The sequence below is a fragment of the Myotis myotis genome, unplaced genomic scaffold (assembly GCF_014108235.1).
Source record: "Myotis myotis isolate mMyoMyo1 unplaced genomic scaffold, mMyoMyo1.p scaffold_m19_p_1, whole genome shotgun sequence".
NCBI lineage: Eukaryota > Metazoa > Chordata > Mammalia > Chiroptera > Vespertilionidae > Myotis > Myotis myotis.
The window spans coordinates 195059139-195078199 of NW_023416313.1; the positions used below are offsets into that span (position 1 = coordinate 195059139).

Here is a 19061-nt window from a genome sequence, read left to right on the forward strand (position 1 = left end):
AGAGTTAGAAACATGATGAAAGAGAAATATCGATCAGCCGCCTCCTGCACACCCCCTACTGGGGATGTGCCCACAACCAAGGTACATGCCCTTGACCGGAATCAAACCTGGGACCCTTCAGCCTGCAGGCCCACGCTCCATCCACTGAGCCAAACCGGTTAGGGCTTTTTTTTTTTTTTTAAATGTCCTTCATTTTTAAAAGTCCCTTGTATCAATCTGCTTTCAAGTCATTTTGACTTTTGCTCACAAATTAGGTAAAAACACCAGTCCTTTTGATGCATCACTATCTTTTTGGAAAATTAACTTGATGAGACAAAGATTGAAGTAGCTTCCTGACCCTCAAAAGAAACTCATTTTTGCTACAAATGTCCCTGGATTCCAAAATAGTCATTCAAAAAGAAAGTGTTATATGCCTATAACGTGCAAGTCACACGATATCTGTGACTTCCAAACTGATAATTTCTGAAAGCTCCTTAGAAGCCTGAACCCACTCAGAAGTCTCACTGTATGTCCTTATAAAATGTGACAGAGTTGTACCCCCTTCTATTTCCAGATATCCTCTTCTAAGGATGCTTTGGTAAAAAAGGGTAATTCGAAAGCCTGTATCTTCCTTATTAGAAGACAGTTCTTTTCCTGAAATGATGCCAAGTCCCAATTTTCTCCATGTTCTTTTTAATGTTTTACCATCTTACTTTGAACAATGTTCCAGGCACAAACAACCATGAATTGATTAAATTAAAATATATCATCACCATAAAATGACAAGTCTTTCATGGTACCCAAATGAATGGATGAACTTCGGCCAGATCTCTCCCCTTACAACACTTCGTGTTCTGAAACAAGATCCAGGTTCAGAGGAGTAACTCCAGGAAAGATGGATGACAAACAGAATGATGACAGAAGAATATTTATTAAGCAACCCAACACACATTAGGCAGTTTACCCACCTGATCTCACCCTTCACTACCACCTCAGAAAGTATCAGTCCCATTTTATAAGAATAGAAATTGAAGCTCCAACACTCAGTTCACCAAGGTCAGTTCACAAAGCTAAGATAATCGCCTGGACTTGAACCTATACCAGGGGTGGGCAAACTTTTTGACTCGAGGGCCACAATGGGTTCTTAAACTGGACCGGAGGGCCGGAACAAAAGCATGGATGGAGTGTTTGTGTGAACTAATATAAATTCAAAGTAAACATCATTACATAAAGGGTACGGTCTTTTTTTTTTAGTTTTATTCATTTCAAACGGGCCAGATCTGGCCCGCGGGCCATAGTTTGCCTACGGCTGACCTATACCCTTTCCTATAACAAGCTAATTCCCCTAAATGGAAAGATGAATGGTAAAGGACACCACTGTCAGAATGCCACCAGTTTACCAAACCCTAACCTCCCCGTGGCTGACATGCCTTTACTGTGACAGCATTTGAGTCCTACAGGAGTCCAGAGCAGCATCTTCCCCCTCCCCACCATTGTGAGGTGCTGGCTTCCCTTCCTGCCTGCCTCTTGGCTACACTGAGGCCCACTACTCTACCCTGAGTCTTCCCCATCACCACCTACCTATAGCTTCCCACAATGCTACTGCCTGCCTGGCTGCTCTTCCCTTCTTTCTCTCTGCTTCTCTTTCTTATCACTTCAGTATCCTCACAATTTTCAGGTTCCTTCCAAACATAGTAAGATGATTCACTTAGTACATAATCCCAGGCCAACGTGAGCAAGATGGCAATTAGCTCCCATGCTCACCTGTGTTCATCTACTGCTAGTGCACATAAGAGGCACTGGCTCTGGAACCTGACGGGCCTGGGGTCCCAATCCTGACTCTCTCTGCAGGACTGGGCAAGTTACTTGGCTCAGTTAACTGCAGACATCCTGTTCTTGGTGTTGTTGGGAAGCTCATATATTACATCGCCTGGCACACAGCAGAACCAACAGCCACTGCTTCTCTTCTGCTTCTAAACTATTTATTCACCAGCAAAGATAACTTGAGTTTCTCCTCCCAACTTCTCCCAGGTCCCCAGTTATTCCAGGAAAATGCTTTTTCATAGGCACACTCAATTTTACCATTGGTAGTCCTAGTTACCTAGCTTAATTTTTCAAGCAACCCCCCTATAGTCATGCAGTAACTTATACCTTCAAACACCTTTTAAAATTCATTCTGACATAAAAAAGAATTAAAAATCAGGAGAGACATGCAGAAGAAACCTCTTGTCATGTGGTCTCCTTTCTACAGAAAGGGATTATATGACAAGTTATCTCTTTCTGCTCTGAGGGAGGAAATGATGCCTACCACCCAAAGCAGCGGTTCCCTAGCCTTTGGAGAAACTCCTCCGAAAATCTGCTGAAAGCTCTAAAGCCTTTGCCCTGAAAAGTGTCAATCTGCACAAAGACATAAAATACCATCTAGAACTTCAAGAGGGTCAAGGGCCCTCTGAAACCCACCCACCAACAGCAAGGTAAGAGCCCTGGACAAAGAACCACCTATGACACTCCTGAAAGTGGCAAAATCCTCAATTCAGATTTTGTTTCTTTGAAGTGCAATAAATTCAAAAACCTGGACAAAAACCTCAAGAAGGTAAAGGAAGAAATTTTCTCATTCACCTCTTCACCTCTCTCAGTGGCTCAAAAACAAAATGCTACAAAACTAACAAGGCTCAAAACCTGAAGAGGCGGTTCACTCTTAGAAGCAAAATCTCAAAACAAGGATGTGCTCAGGGCCAGTGCATGTATTGGGGATGAGCAAGGGAAAAGGAGGTACAAAATTAAGAATTAAACTCTTTACATTTTATATTTCAATATCATCCTTTAGAACTCCCTTTGTTCATGTATGTTCTTAAGAAGCATCACATATTTGTGTAATAGCACAAGTATGCAATGTATAAATAGATATATAGGGTGTCCCCAAAAAATGTATACACACTTTAACAGCTGATAGCTCAATTTTGAAAATGAAATGCATTTTAATAAACATTGCCTTTATAATTATTCAAAGTGTGTGTACATTTTGGGGGACACTTTGTACATGCTATTTTTACTGATAGGAGTAACCAATTACAAAAAATGTTTGGAGACCCTGTCCTAGTAGACAACTGCCAATTAAGTTATTTAACAAAAATGTTATCTAGTAATTCTCCACAAACGGAATTTACCTTGAAAATAAATTACATTTGCCATTTTAAGTTCTTATTCCTGAAATCAGAAGTCAGTGTGAAACTGATGTTGACTAAATAGTAATGCTAAGATTGCTCCAAAAGAACTAGTTCTCCTTTTTGCTTTAAAAGTCTAATTCTCACAGCTATACATACATGCTCCATATTTTTCTTCCTTAAATGAAAATAATCCATGTAATGTATTAAAAAAATAGAAATCAACTAAAAAACACTGATAAGCCTTTTCTATTACACAGTTCTTCCTATACTTATAATAATTAATACTCAACTCCTACGATGTACCCAGTACTGAGCTAAATGCTTTACCTACTTGAAGGCACTGACTCTCTGAGGTAAATTCTAATACTCTCCTAGGGGTTGGGAGGCAGAAGGGGGGTCCTAATATAAAGTGACAGGAGAAGATTGGACTTTGGGTGGTGGGCACATGGTGCAATATACAGGTTTGTAACATAGAAACCCATATCTGAAACCTATATGTTCATGTTGACCAATGTTACCCCAATAAATTTAATAAATAAATATATTTTTTAAATAATACTACTCCTCTCCTAATTTTGGAGATTTTCAAAAAAAACATTGCTTAGAGGTCACATAGCTATGAGTGGACCCAAAATTGAAACCTACCTATGTGTGACCCAAGGCCTCTATTCTTACCGCAGGAAGGCCACCTGCCTCCCTTAGGTAATATATATGTTACATATATTAAGTATACATTATTATATATTAGGTAACAATACAATAATTGTTGTTCAATCAATATGTTCCTATGCTTAATTCTACTGTAACCTAATAATAAGATCCCTACTTATTTTCATAAAATCTTCAAATACAAAGGGTAGAAAAATATTTTTTTTTAAATATATATTTTTATTGATTTTTTTACAGAGAGGAAGGGAAAGAGATAGAGAGTTAGAAACATCGATGAGAGAGAAACATTGATCAGCCGCCTCCTGCACATCTCCCACTGGGGATATGCCCGCAACCCAGGTACATGCCCTTGACCGGAATCGAACCCGGGACCTCCCAGTCCGCAGGCCGATGCTCTATCCACTGAGCCAAACCGGTTTCGGCAGAAAAATATTTTTAAAGAGTAAAAGAGGATGTCATCACTGGTAAAGAAACCAGAGCTACGTTAGTCAGCCTTTTCGAAATAATCTAGAAACTTTACTGTTCTTTTTCAAGCACTACAAAATCTAATTAATATTAAAAGCTAACATTATAAAATAAAAGATTTGACAAAAGAAAATTTGATCATAAAACCCTGCTCTAAAAGTCCATTATAAACTTCAGGTATGCTATTCTCTCAAACTGTTTTTTTTAAAAGTCTGGTGATCTGATCAACTCATGATTCAGTGCTCAAACAGCAGCACAAAAATGGGGTTTCACTGCACTTAACATCTTAACTTCTGTAAAATGGAAATGATGAATCCCCTTAAGTAAAAGGAATCGCTCTTAATATGTCATATATGAAATCCACTCTATCCTCTTACCACAAGATACCACTGAATTTTCAACTTGAAACATGCAGAATTTCCAGAGCAAAAAACCATTCTCAGGAGTTTAAGTGAATACTCAGCAAATTGATCCCTCTATAAATAAAAAGTCTTCACTAAACAAGGTTATAATTTTGTATAAATTACAAGTTAAAATTTTCATGGCCTGGATTTGGGGGAAAAGTTTTTTTAATATTTAGGGAAGAAAAATAAATATCTATCCTACTATTACTAATAACCTAGATGTCAAATAACAATGTTCATTCATTTACTAACAAACACTTATTGAATGCCAACTATGTACTAGGCACTAGTGTAGGAACTAGAGATAAGAGAAATAAGGTTCCTAAACCAAAGAAGATTATATTCTAACTGGAGGCCCAATGCATGAAATTCATGCATGGGTAGGGTCCCTACACCTGGCCAGCGATCAGGGCCAATCTGTGGGGCAAACAGCGGGGCAACTGGGGGCGAAAGGAAGGGGGAGAGAAAGAGAGGGTGGAGGAAGGGGGCTCCCCACTGTTGGCACCCACCTTGGCCGGCCTGGCGCCGTCCACTCGCCACCGGTGTCACCACAGCCGCAGGGCGCTTCTCTCTGCCAGGTGTCCCACCCAGCAGAGTGATGGGGCTCCCCCCCACCCCCATCCCCACTGGCACCTGCCTTGGCTGGCCTGAGGCCTGCAGGCTGGGGTCAGCTCCTGCATTGAGTGTCTGCTCCCTGGTGGTCAGTGCACGTCATAGCAACCAGTCGACGGGTTAACTGTCTGCCCCCTGGTGGTAAGTGCATGTCATAGCAACTGGTCAACCGGTCAACTGTCTGCCCCCTGGTGGTCAGTGCATGTTATAGCGAGCAGTTGAGCAGCCATAGCATATCATTAGCATATTACACTTTGATTGGTTGAACAGCCGACTGGTCGACACGACACTTAGCATATAAGCATTTATTATATAGGATATCAGAGTAAATAAGTAACTAAAGAATCCAATGTATGCCTCCCAACTTTGTATTTCAAGCATGGTTAATTTTATCCCTAGTTTTTCCTTCATTTTTCTTCCTAAGTTTCATAAAGACTATTTTTTTTCTTTAAGCAAAATCTTTAGCCAGAATATTCCCCTCCCCTCCCAATTCATAAAACCTCATCTTTACTAACTGGTAAACATACCATCTTTACAATAACCAGTATTCATTTAGTGTCCACTGATTTCAAATATAAATATTAGCATCTCATTTATAAATCTTCCTCCCTTTAAAAAAAAAAATGTTCACTTGGAAAAATATACAAGCTTAAAATATCCTAAGCTAAATTTTAAGGATCATCTAGTCAATCTAGTTTTTCCTATAATAACTTCTGGTTTCACAAACTGTTACAGAAATACATGTTCATGAATGAACTAGCAAACCAGATTTTGATTTCCTCTAAGTCACTATAGTGCCTTATGTTGTGCATGTCCCCTTTCTCTTCCCTCTTAAGTGTGAGGCAGACAAAACTCTACCTTTAAAAGGTAGATTCTGATAGATTGCATGACATAGACGTTATGTTTCAACACATTTCAAACAATGCCTGTTCATAAACATAAAGCAAACAGATAAAATTTTAAAAAGGAACCAAAAGTATCCACCTATCTAAACAAAAGTTAAAAGGTCTAATTTAAAAAAACAAGTTCATATTAAAAAACTAGTCCTTAATTTATTCCAATTTAAAGAGAAAAATATTATTAAACAAGTATGATCATCACATATACTTTATATTTGTACTATCTGAAAACAAGAATGCATGTAATCAATTACTACATTATCCATCTTTTTCTTGATTTTTAAAAATGAAATCTTTCAAACATCATTTTTTATATGTAAGTAATGGTACCATCTCCTCTATTAGGTCTACTTCCTGTAATTAAGACTATACAATTTGAAATTATCATAGCACACAACGTGTACATCAAAATGTCAAATGAAAAATACAGACCCAGACATCTTAAACTTTCTCTAGCAATTTTCCTACTTATCAATGTGAGAGATCCTCCTGATAATAAGTTTTTTTTTTTCATTTATCCACAACTATTTATATTAAATTGAGCCCTTTAAAAGGGAAAAAGGGTGTATCTGGTCACACACCAATAACTTCAACAAGTCTGAAATCTCCCATCCCTCAATTTGTGACACAAAAATTTAACAAATATGAAACTCTACAAAAAGGAAATTATATATAGCTTTAAAAAGATCAACTGAAAAGGAATCCATCACCTGGTCATGAGCCTTACCTTTCAGCAGTGGCAGAGGTGTTAACTCAATAGGCTTGCCTTGCGACCTAAACTGTGAGGAACTTTGCGACCTCTTCTGTCTGGCTTTTCTGACGGACTTCCGAGAAAATCCGTCTACTTTATCCACTGATGGAGGAGTAGTTGGTGCTGAGGACATATCCCTACTGAAGAGAAAGAGGTAACATAAATATATTCCCAAGGCTAAAGCATAAATGTGAGTTGCATAAATTCTAAAATTCCCATATACAATATTCATGAAAATGGGACTATGTAATAAAGAAAGCAAATAAAATCAACTAAGTCATGTTCAATGAGAAAACATAAAAATTTGGTGGAAAACAGAAGTAATATAACTACCATATATGTAATACTGTAATTCTAATGTATTATGCTGTTCCTGCTATGATAAGCATTAAAGATGCTCATTTAGACTTGAAGAACTCCATACTATCTACTCATTTTCTAACTACAAAGCTCTTCTCATCTTGAGATTCCTGAAGTAATGTTGGAACTATTCTGCAGCTGGAAAACTTCCATTAATACATTTTCCCAAGATATTTAATATTATGAATGGGCTCTGCAGTTGAAACCCGTATGCTACTTCAAGCATCCACACCAATGTATCGCAGCAAGTGACATTTACAATTACTGAAACTATCTAGGCATGACTTTTAATGCAATGTGCTGGCTGTGTTTGCTATGATAAACTACAACACACTGCAAATAAGAACAGGCTAGATTACTTTAAACAGAACACATAAAAGGCATAATTAAAATCATTTCAAAGACATCTTTTTTAATGAAGGCATCTTAAGTTATTAAAGCTTAATAAACTATGATGAAATCATGCACCAAAGTTGAAATGAGAACTTAAATTCACAGCCCACTTAGACAACCAAGCTGAGTTCCCTTGAAGTTCATTATCAAATATTGATTTTCATTCCATCAAACTGATGAAACTGAACAGTTCTTTTGATTTTTTTAATCCTGTCAAATTATTAAAATGAAGGCTATTTCCTAAAAGTAACGTGTTGAGCTCAATTTCATTCAACAATTTAAACAGATGCCATTATTTCCATGCAAGATTAATGGCAGACTGGGATAGAAATAATGTATATGGGGGAAATGCCGTCACTCCAAACATTAAGACAAATGTTTTTTAATCTCTAAATGAAAAGGTAAGGTAGTTTCTTCCTGAACCTGTAAGAATAAAAAGTTATCTCAATAACCTGGCTTCTGACAAAGTAAAAATAACAAAAACATTAAAAAACACACGTACAAAAAAAGCACACAACACCATATGATATTGAGGGTTGAAATTCTGGTTCTCTTTTTTAAAAAAAAAAAAAAAGTTTTTAGAAATTCATCTGTTAGTCTTAGGTAATATGTGACAGATCCAAAATGGAATTGTAACCTATGTATGACCACAGAAGATCACTTAAAATTTTTCATAATGACTGCATCAGCGACAAGCTTCCACATCATATTTGTACACTGTAAATTCAGGGGCCGCTTTTCCCATCTGGCATGCGAATTGTTTAGATTTCATTTAACCGTAACGACCCAATTATTTCAGTAAATCCTGCTCCTCCACTACTCTTTTTATCTCTTCTTTATTCCTCATCTCCCACTTGTAAAAGTGGTTTATTGATAGCAATTTTTTTTTTTAATCCCCTGGCCCTTATGTCCACGGCCAAAAATCGACGTCAAGGATCTCAAGCCTGAAGCGCTGCAGAACTGAACGTGCAGCGGCAGCGGGGAGAAGCCCGGGGAAACAGGTTTCGCCTGGACCGCGGCGCCCGCAGCCTCATCCTCTCAGCATCGGGCATGTCCCAGGCTCGGGGGCAGCCAAAGGCGGCGGCGGGTGGAGAACCGCGGGCAAGAGGTTCGTCGGGAGAGAGAGCTCACAGACCCACTTTGCTCCCAGCCACCCCAGCCCCAAGCCCTCAAGATCAGCGACCACAGAATCCTCACCACCCCGATCTCCCTTTTCCTCCCCGCCCCGTCGGGGGATCAGGGGTCGGAGAACACGCCTCCAATGCCGGAAGGTGGAGAAAAGCGGTCAGGGGGGAAGAGTGCGGGAGAGGCATCGTCCGAAGCATCTGCAGGTAAATCAGACAAGTGGGACGGGCCCTCCTCTCTCTCCCGCACCCCGGCCCACCGCACTCCTCGCCTGCCCGGGTCAGGCCTTCCCGAGGCTGGTGCCCCGCAGGCTGCCCAGGAAGACGGGGAGGAAGCGGGGAAGCGGGCGAACCCCGGTGCTGGAGGGGCGAAGTTACCTTGAAGCTTCTGGGGAAGAATCCGAAGATGATCTGTGGCTTTGAGGGGCGGGAGACGCGCGAGAGGGCCGCAGCGGGGGCGGGTGGCGGGACTCCGACCTGCGGGAGGAGGTCCGGACAGCGGCAGGGAGCCCGGGGCAAAGGCTGTCCGGCGCGGCGTCCCTCCGGTTCCGCGGCGGCTGCGGCGCCTCTAGGCCTCACGGCCGGTCCTGAACCTCAGCGCTCCGGCGGCGGCGGCGGCGGCCTCACGATCCTCCCCCACGGGCCCGTCCCATCAAATCGGCACCGACCCCGTTGCGGCTCCGCCGGTGGTTCCTCGCTCACATTCCCGGCGGGCGGCGCCTCAGCTCGTTGCCCCGGACCTGGCGGCGGCGGCGGCGGCGGCGACGTGGGGAGGGGGAAGGGAAGGAGGAAGACTGGATCCGCAGCGGCAGCAGGCGAAGGAGGAGGAGCCGCTGGAGCTGGAGCCGCCGCTGCCAGAGTCGCCGTTCGGTACCCGCAGTGGGTGCCCGTCAATGCCCCTTTCTCTCTCCTATTGTCAATATCACCGGGCGGCTGAGTCCATGGCACACGCGCAACCGAACCTTCTGGCCAGCAGCGCCCGCCCCCGGCGCCCACTCACTGGATGCTTCAAACGGGAAGCGAGGCCTCATTGGCCGGCGCCCGCCTTCACTCCCATGCCATCATGTGCGGCTGAGAGCCTGTCAGGGATTGGCGGCGGGGGGGCGGAGACACGGGAGGGTGGGAAGAGAGGAGAGCGAGGATTGGGCTGAGGGCGAGGGACCCGGATGCAGCCGCGAGCTCCGGCCGCGCTGCCGCCGCTTCCGCCAGGAGGCTGGGTGGCTTGGAGAGGGTGATTAGTGCCGCCGCCGGGCCTGAGAGCTGCTCCCTAAACCCGGGAGGTGTGCGATGGGCAGATCAATGAAATGGGTTTCCACGCACTGCGGAACCTCTGGGCGGCGATCGTCTTCAACCAGAGGATTCCAAGGCCACGATCGGCTAAGGGTGGGGGCACCCCGGCAGGAATTCCGCCCCCTTCAGAGGCTAGGATGACCCTTCTGGGCTCGAGGAGCCCCGCTCAGGATAGAAAGCAGCGCCGCGTAGACAGAAATAAGATACCCACCGCGCCTGTGTCCATGGGTCCCTTGCAGCCTGCTGCTGTGGAACCCCCGGCAGTCGCTCCCCGCCGAACCTTGTGGGAGACCTGGCACCGAAATCTGAGCCCCTGGGGCCTGGCCAAGGGTTGGGTATCGCTTCCAATTCTCTCTCACCTCGTCTCCTTTTCCCTAAACCTCTTTTTTGAATATCAGCTCCCTGGCGCTCCGGCAAGCCTTGTTGGAGGGCGGCTCGGTGTAGCTTCTGCAGGTGGGGACGCTGACCACGCTCTGCACTCATTCATCAGGATCCCCCGCGCCGGCCCTCCGCCTGCGCGGAGCTCGGAGAAACCCCCGCGCCCAACTGTAGGAACCTGGGAGCTTTGAATTGGCCGGCGGATCGGAAGGAGTTTGTGGAGAAGCCTTGACTTAACTCTAGAACAAGTGATAAAATATTTAGAAATGTGTTTGCGTCCTTGGCGAACCCTAGGCCAAATGGTGCGTTTCCAGAGAATATTCTTGGACACTCACTCTATTTGGATGCACTCTACATACCTCTTTTGCGGGGGGAAGCGGGGCGGGCAGGGAGGGCAAAAAAGAAAAAAGGAAGAAAATTCTTAATGCTAACTCGAAAGTGAAGGTACTGACTGTTCAAAATTTAGTAAATGGCCCTGGCCGGTTTGGCTTGGTGGATAGAGCCTCGGCCTGCAGACTAAAGGTCCCAGGTTCGATTCCGGTCAAGGGCACATGCCTGGGTTGCGGGCTCAATGCCCAGTGGGGGGCTTGCAGAAGACAGCCAATCAATGGTTCTTTCTCATCATTGATGTTTCTGTCTCTCTCTGCCTCTTCCTTCCTCTCTAAAATGAATAAAAATAAAATAAACAAATAAAATAAAAGCCCCAAAAGGAGGGGGTCTATTTCCCCCCCAAAAAAAACTTAGTAAATGGGGGGAGGGGAATAAACATTCATAATCCCTCAACCACTGTTAGCATTTTAGTGTACTTCCCTCCAGTATTTTTTTTCTTTTAATATGCCTTGTCCTGTAGCCTAGTTCTTCCCCTCGGTATTATATCTTTTCCATACATCCATATCTATTTCCATAGGAAATAGAACCATACATACATAAATAAAACTATATATACCGTATGTGCAAGTGGTGACAAAAAAAAAAATGCATTGCATTTCTCTTGTTTATGTTAACCATCAAGTTTTACACATTTCTATGCTCATTCCCAGAAATGGCTCCTGAGTGGGAAAGAAAATTTTTGTGCCATGAAAGATAAAAAATATTCCTGTTTTGAACTGAACTGGGGACAGGAAAAGATGGCTCTCAGGTGAAAGCAGACTCCCCCTACTGACTCCAAATGATTGGCCACTTTTAACCGCCCATTTTTGCTCTGACAAAGTTCATCACCATGAGGCCCTATAAAATTGGCTAAAATACCAGTCTCCTACCTTAAAGAAACTTAAATTTCCACATCTCAATTTCTTTTACCAGTCTTTATGAAAACACTGTCCAAGAACTTGTTTACTCAATCTCTGATTGAGGGTAAATGCAGAATTGAAGGAAGATTTTAAAGCCAACTCAATTTCCCTTGGCAACAGTTGAACCGTTAAAGAGTAGTGCACGTTTGAAAAGCTCACAGCTGTTGCTTAGAACATTTCACATTTTATAGAGTGGGAATTTTGCTTGCAAATTATGGGTCTCTATAAAGACAATTCATTTCCAAACTGTTTCACTTTCTATAAAATGGCAGAGTAACTAAAATGAGCAGGCCTTTTTAAATCAAAACATCCTTGCCGATGTGAGAAACTGTTCTTGAAACTGTACTTCCTTAATAGTTTCTAAAGGAGGTCCATATATCCAAGGAGTGTGTGTACTCCAGGAATAGTGCAGGGCAATCCATTTGGGATGTAGGAGAAGAAAATATGAGGACATCTATGTATGCTTCATTCAAATTGGGGGGGGAAAAAGCATTAAGCGCAACTAATATTTTATATACAGAATGAATATATAGCTCTGCACTCCATCTGTGGAATGGTTTCTTAGCCTAGTGGGAGTTACCCATTTCCAGAGGTTGGGTGTGGTGGTCCGATCAGTCAGTCTCTGCCAACTTGTAGTGACATTGAAGTTTACTAGGTCCAGTTAAGTGGATTTACTGATTATATTATCTACGTTTCATTAAACAAACTCATAGAAAACAGACAAGTGACTTTACCAGAGTCCCCTGCAAAGAAACCACAGGAAAACAAACAAATGACAGAACTGACACTTCAAGTATCAGCTCTTAGACAGCCACATTTTGAAGTTAAAATAACAGCCTAGTAAATCCAACCAAATTTCGCTTAAAAAAGATAATTCATCAAGAAGATTATCTGAAATGTGAATGTATAAGCTTTATCATTAACAATGAACTTCACCCTAGGCATATATTGTATTTGAGGTTTAAGCTAATGATGGTAGCATATGTATATACTTTATGAATAAATATACATACAGTATATTTGGTTAAGAACTCCCTAAGAATATACTGAGGGGAATGAATGATCAAAAACAATGTAGATAATACAAAATGAAATACATTATAGCCATCTGGGAAGCCATTATCAAATGACAAAACACTCTCCATTGCTATCTGATGAAAGCACTCGCTTTCCAGATATCAAGGCTGAGCTTATCGTTAATCTGCTGGCAGGCTAGCCATGTGATAAGACTAGAAGACATAGACGATCAAATGGTGGCTGACTGGTGAAGTAAAGAAGGGCTAAGATGATAAGCAGAAGCATCATCAGACCAATTATTAAGTAGCGAAGGAAAAGACCTATGCTGGTAAGACATCATCAGAGATAGACTAGCCCAGTTTGTGTGGGGGAAGTGGAGTTTGGTTTGGGCTGAGAGGGAGAAACAGTGAAAAAACCTGAGGCAAGAGCTGCTCTTTTAGGTAAAACAACTAGCACAACAGCTAGTGTAGACCAGGGACTTCTTTAGGCCATGTTTATCTGTATAGGAAACACCCTCAGCAGTGACATTTCCTTGGGTCATAATTTAAATAGTGCAGTTAGCCTGGCTAGTGGGGCTCAGTAGTTGAGCATTGACCTATGAACCAGGAGGTCACATTTGATTCTGGTCAGGGCACATGCCAGAGTTGCAGGCTTAATCCTGTGTGGGGCGTGCAGGAGGCAGCCAATCGATGACTCTCTCCCATCATTAATGTCTCTCTCTCTCTCCCTCTCCTGTCCTCTCCGAAATCTATCTAAAAAATAAAAATAAATAGTGCAGTTACATTTTCAGATGTGCCTCAAGGGTTATAGGTTACTCATGGCTTTCCACGTTATTAATGTGTATAATTATTGCCTGACATTTAAAATGTTTGGAGCCGAAACCGGTTTGGCTCAGTGGATAGAGCGTCAGCCTGCGGACTGAAAGGTCCCAGGTTCGATTCCGGTCAAGGGCATGTACCAGGGTTGTGGGCACATCCCCAGTAGGAGATGCACAGGAGGCAGCTGATCGATGTTTCTCTCTCATCGATGTTTCTAACTCTCTATCTCTCTCCCTTCCTCTCTGTAAAAAATCAATAAAAATATATATTTTAAAAAAAATAAATAAATAAAAAATAAAATAAAATGTTTGGGTACTCTAGTTCCCTACTGAGCAGTCAGAGGCCCTAGATCAGTGGTTCTCAACCTTGGCTGCACATTAGAATCACCTGGGAATTTTTTAAAAAACCTGATTACTGCGCCTCATCCTCTGGAAATTCTGTTTCTTTGTTACGGGATGGGGCCACAACATTAGTGACAAAGAAACAGAATGTCTGGAGGATGAAGCCCAGAAATCAGGATTTTAAAAAGATTCCCAGGTGATTCTAATGAGCAGCAAGGTTGCGAACCACTGATCTAGATGTTATTGATGAATCTAGACAGGAAGAGGGGCCTATGTCACTAAAGGGGAAGAAAAATTGAAAAACAAACAAATAGACCCTAGCTGGTTTAGCTCAGTGGCTAGAGCGTCGGCCTGTGGACTCAAGGGTCCTGGGTTCGAATCCAGTCAAGGGCACATGCCTCAGTTGTGGGCTCGATCCCCAGAAGGGGGTGTGCAGGAGGCAGCCAATCAGTGATTCTCTCTCATCATTGATGTTTTCTGTCTATCTCTCCTTCTCCCTTCCTCTCTGAAATCCATTAAAAAAATGTTTTAAATAACAATAAAATAAACAGATTGAGAACCAAGATGGCGGCATAGGTTAACGCCGGAGTTTGCTGCTTTGAACAACTACTTCAAAAGTGAAACCAAAAAACGGAAGGGACATCACCCAGAACCACAGGAACGCTGGCTGAGTGGAAGTCCTACAACTAGGAGGAAAGAGAAACGCATACGGACACTCAGAGGAGGCGCAGTGCTGAAGTCAAATTCTGAGGTGCGGAGTGCGCGGAGCGGGCTGGCGGCGGAGGGCGCGGTTGGCGTTTTCAATCGGGAGGGAGTCGCAGACTCTGAGCTCCAGATCCGGGCGAGTCTTTAGGGACCCAGACTCAAACGGGAGAAACGGGACTGTCTGGCTTCGGTCAGAGTGAGTGCAGCTTTCTCTCTGAGCTTTGCAGCGGGTGCTGGGACTCAGAGAGGCAGAGCCCCTGGGGACAGGACTGAGAGCCGCCATAACTGCTCTCTCCGGCCCACCCTGTTGATCCTGTGCGACCCGCCCCGCCCAAGCCCTGCACAGAGGCTTTTGCCGGATAGCCTCAGGCAAAGGCTAGATTAGCACCTCCCTAGAGGACAGAAGTTCTCTCACTGCTGACACAGCTGATTCTCATAGCCACTTGGCCTGGAGGTCAAACCCTCCCTGGAATTAGCTACAACAATCAAGATTTAACTATAAGACTGCGCACAAAGACCACTAGGGGGTGCACCTAGAAAGCATAACAAAATGCGGAGACAAAGAAACAGGACAAAATTGTCAATGGAAGATATAGAGTTCAGAACCACACTTTTAAGGTCTCTCAAGAACTGTTTAGAAGCCGCCGATAAACTTAATGAGATCTACAAGAAAACTAATAAGACCCTCGATCTTATATTGGGGAACCAACTAGAAATTAAGCATACACAGACTGAAATAACGAATATTATACAGACTCCCGACAGCAGACCAGAGGAGCGCAAGAATCAAGTCAATGATTTGAAATGCGAGGAAGCAAAAAACACCCAACCGGAAAAGCAAAATGAAAAAAGAATCCAAAAATGCGAGCATAGTATAAGGAACCTCTGGGACAGCTTCAAGCGTACCAACATCAGAATTATAGGGGTGCCGGAAGATGAGAGAGAGCAAGATATTGAAAACCTATTTGAAGAAATAATGACAGAAAACTTCCCCCACCTGGTGAAAGAAATGGACTTACAGGTCCAAGAAGCACGGAGAACCCCAAACAAAAGGAATCCAAAGAGGACCACACCAAGACACATCATAATTAAAATGCCAAGAGCAAAAGATAAAGAGAGAATCTTAAAAACAGCAAGAGAAAGAAACTCAGTTACCTACAAGGGAATACCCATAGGACTGTCAGCTGATTTCTCAACAGAAACTTTGCAGGCCAGAAGGGAGTGGCAAGAAATATTCAAAGTGATGAATACCAAGAACCTACAACCAAGATTACTTTATCCAGCAAAGCTATCATTCAGAATTGAAGGTCAGATAAAGAGCTTCACAGATAAGGAAAAGCTAAAGGAGTTCATCACCACCAAACCAGGATTATATGAAATGCTGAAAGGTGTCCTTTAAGAAGAGGAAGAGGAAGAAAAAGGTAAAGATACAAATTATGAACAACAAATATGCATCTATCAACAAGTGAATCTAAGAATCAAGTGAATAAATAATCTGATGAACAGAATGAACTGGTGATTATAATAGAATCAGGGACATAGAAAGGGAATGGACTTACTATTCCTGGGGGGAAAGGGGTGTGGGAGATGCGGGAAGAGACTGGACAAAAATCGTGCACCTATGGATGAGGACAGTGGGTGGGGAGTGAGGGCGGAGGGTGGGGCGGGAACTGGGAGGAGGGGAGTTATGTGGGGAAAAAAAAAGAGGAACAAATGTAATAATCTGAACAATAAAGATTTAATTAAAAAAAAAAAAAAAATAAAATAAAATAAAATAAAATAAAATAAACAAACAGGAAGGAGAAAGCCAGCTTCAACTATACTTTATGTTATACAGGATAAAACACAAAATAATGCACCACGGATAATAACGTTGCTTGTAAAATTAAATGAACTAAAGCTATAACTAGTTATAAGCATAATGATGAGAGCATAAGCTCTGAATTCAGATATATCCAACATGGAATCCCAGCTGTGCCAGTCAGGGACTGGGGCAAATTACTCCCCCCTCACAGCTTTGGCTCCCTGGGCTGTAAATAAGCAGACTAACACTTCCTAAGTCATAGGATAGACTTCAATTAAATGAGCTTATGCATTTACTACAGTGCCTGACACATATTAACAGCTCAATAAATGCTAATTATTACTCTAATCATCCACTTTATTCATATTCTAATACTTTTTATCTATCTAGAAGTTTTTCTTTAAGAAGTATCCCCCCCCTTTTTTTTAAATTCCGGCACACCCTCTGTGACAGGAAGTAAACAAGGAGCAAGGAGCCATGCCTTTCAATCCACTTCCACACTAAACTATAGAATTGTGTGGGACCATTAATTAGCAATAACAGGGACTAGCATTTTACAATATCCATATACTATTTTTTTCAATGTTTCTCTTTTAATTTTTTATTTATTTTTATTTTTTAAATCTTTATTGTTAAAAATATGACATATGTCCCCTTTTCCCCCCATTAACCCCCTCTAGTCCCCCCCCGTTCCCCCCCAGGCCTTCACCACCCTATTGTCTGTGTTCATATATGCATATATGCATACAAGGCCTTTGGTTGATTACCTCCCACCTACCCACCTTCCCCACTTTCCCTCCCAGATTTTGCATCCATATACTTATGAAAGTTAAAAATAGTCAGTTGACTTAACAATGTTTTAGAGTTTTATCTTTTAAATATGTTTTTATTGATTTCAGAGAGAAGAAGGGAGTGGGAGAGAGAATGATGGAGAGAATCATTGATCAGCTGCCTCCTGCATGCCCCCTACTGGGGATTGAGCCCACAACCTGGGCATGTGCCCTGATTGGGAATCCAACCATGACCTCCTGGTTCATAGGTCAATGCTCAACCACTGAGCCACACCAGCCAGGCCAGAGTTTTATCTTACTTTCTACTTTATATTCCTTTGAGAGAGGCTCAAACTATTTTTTCTCTAAGCTTACCTCCTTGTAACTTCCATAATTTTGGTAGGACTAAGGTCCTGGATTCTAGTCCTACGCTGCCTTTAGTATTGACCGATGACCTTGGTGTGGTGGATACCTGCTTCGCACCCATTTGCCCTTTTTCTTTGAGAACCACACCCCTCACTTCATGTGATCTTGGTGGGACTATTAACCATGCTGCTTCCCTCTTCCGTCACCCAGAAAGATGGGGACATGACCCAAGGCGGTCAAATGGATATTCCCCAAGATTCGCTCTGGAAATGCTGAAAGCAAGATGCGTCTCTTCCTTTGGATCATAAACCACAGAAATGTGAGCTACTTCTGATTTGCCTCCCTCTCCTCCATCCTGGAGGAAGCCAAGACTGTGGAAGAAACTTTGGCAAAAGCTGAGGCTTTTTAAATTTTTATTTCAAGTATGTTTTTATTGATTTCAGAAAAAGGGAGAGGGAGAGAGAAACATCAATGATGAGAATCATCTATCCGCTGCCTCTTGCACGCCCCCTACTGGGAATTGAGCCTGCAACCCGGGCATGTGCCCTGATGGGGAATCGAGCCTGTGACCTCTTGGTTCATAGATCTACACTCAAGCACACCAACAGGGCAAAAGCTGAGTTTTAACAAGGCAGTTGGAGCTGCTGGATTCAGTTTATGTCCAAAGCTAGCTTTAGTTATAGGAGCCAGTAAATTCCCACCCAAAAGAATCCTGACTAATAACACACAGGCAAGTCACTTAATCTCTCTAAGCCTCAGTTTACTCTTAGCCCCTGAATCTGGGATTTCTTAAGGGTTGAACTAAATGAGATCTTTAAATGAAATCTAATCTCAAGCATGAAAGAAATCATTTAAAGTGCCCCTGCTGGAAATTCTATCCTAATGTGATTCATCAAGTCTAATTTATTTGTTTTTTTAAGACTCAAAGCAGCTATTCTTAAGAATTACACTTGAAGAGTTAAGTCCCCTTCGAACATACCTACATAATGAAAGACAGTGCAGTGACCTACCAAACATGAAAATAAATGTTATTCTTAGCAAACTGTAGCTTTTCAATAGCTTATTTTTTTAAAAATATATTTTATTGATTTTTTACAGAGAGGAAGGGAGAGAGATAGAGAGTTAGAAACATCGATGAGAGAGAAACATCGATCAGCTGCCTCCTGCACATCTCCTACTGGGGATATGCCCGCAACCCAGGTACATGCCCTTGACCGGAATCGAACCTGGGACCCTTCAGTCCGCAGGCCGACGCTCTATCCACTGAGCCAAACTGGTTTCGGCTCAATAGCTTATTTTTACTGTGACTCTTAACAAGATCATATTTTAGAAAATGCAGCCTATGGTTGAAGGTTGCATCTAGGTTCTTATCTGCCATAGAGAGAGAACATTGTTTTTAAGATATCAATAAAATTGGGTAAAAATCTATAAACATAGGGTAAATCACTACTAACATGTTC

General features: G+C 42.4%; 1 protein-coding gene across 11 annotated transcripts in view; it reads right to left on the reverse strand.

Moving 5' to 3' along the window:
* PPP2R5E (protein phosphatase 2 regulatory subunit B'epsilon) overlaps positions 1 to 9334 on the reverse strand; it is a 179306-nt gene extending 169972 nt beyond the window's left edge. For 10 of the 11 annotated variants that reach the window (XR_004967566.1, XR_004967568.1, XM_036309412.1 and 7 more), the window contains exons 1-2: positions 9202 to 9334; positions 6923 to 7086 (exon numbers count right to left, since the gene is read on the reverse strand). Coding sequence is in view for 9 of the 11 variants with exons in the window: in XM_036309412.1 (XP_036165305.1) it covers positions 6923 to 7079 (157 nt within the window). In the remaining 2 variants the exon portion in view is untranslated. The remainder of the gene's footprint in view (positions 1 to 6922; positions 7087 to 9201) is intronic. The other variant, XM_036309384.1, reaches the window with a different exon arrangement.
* Positions 9335 to 19061: the final 9727 nt, after the last annotated feature.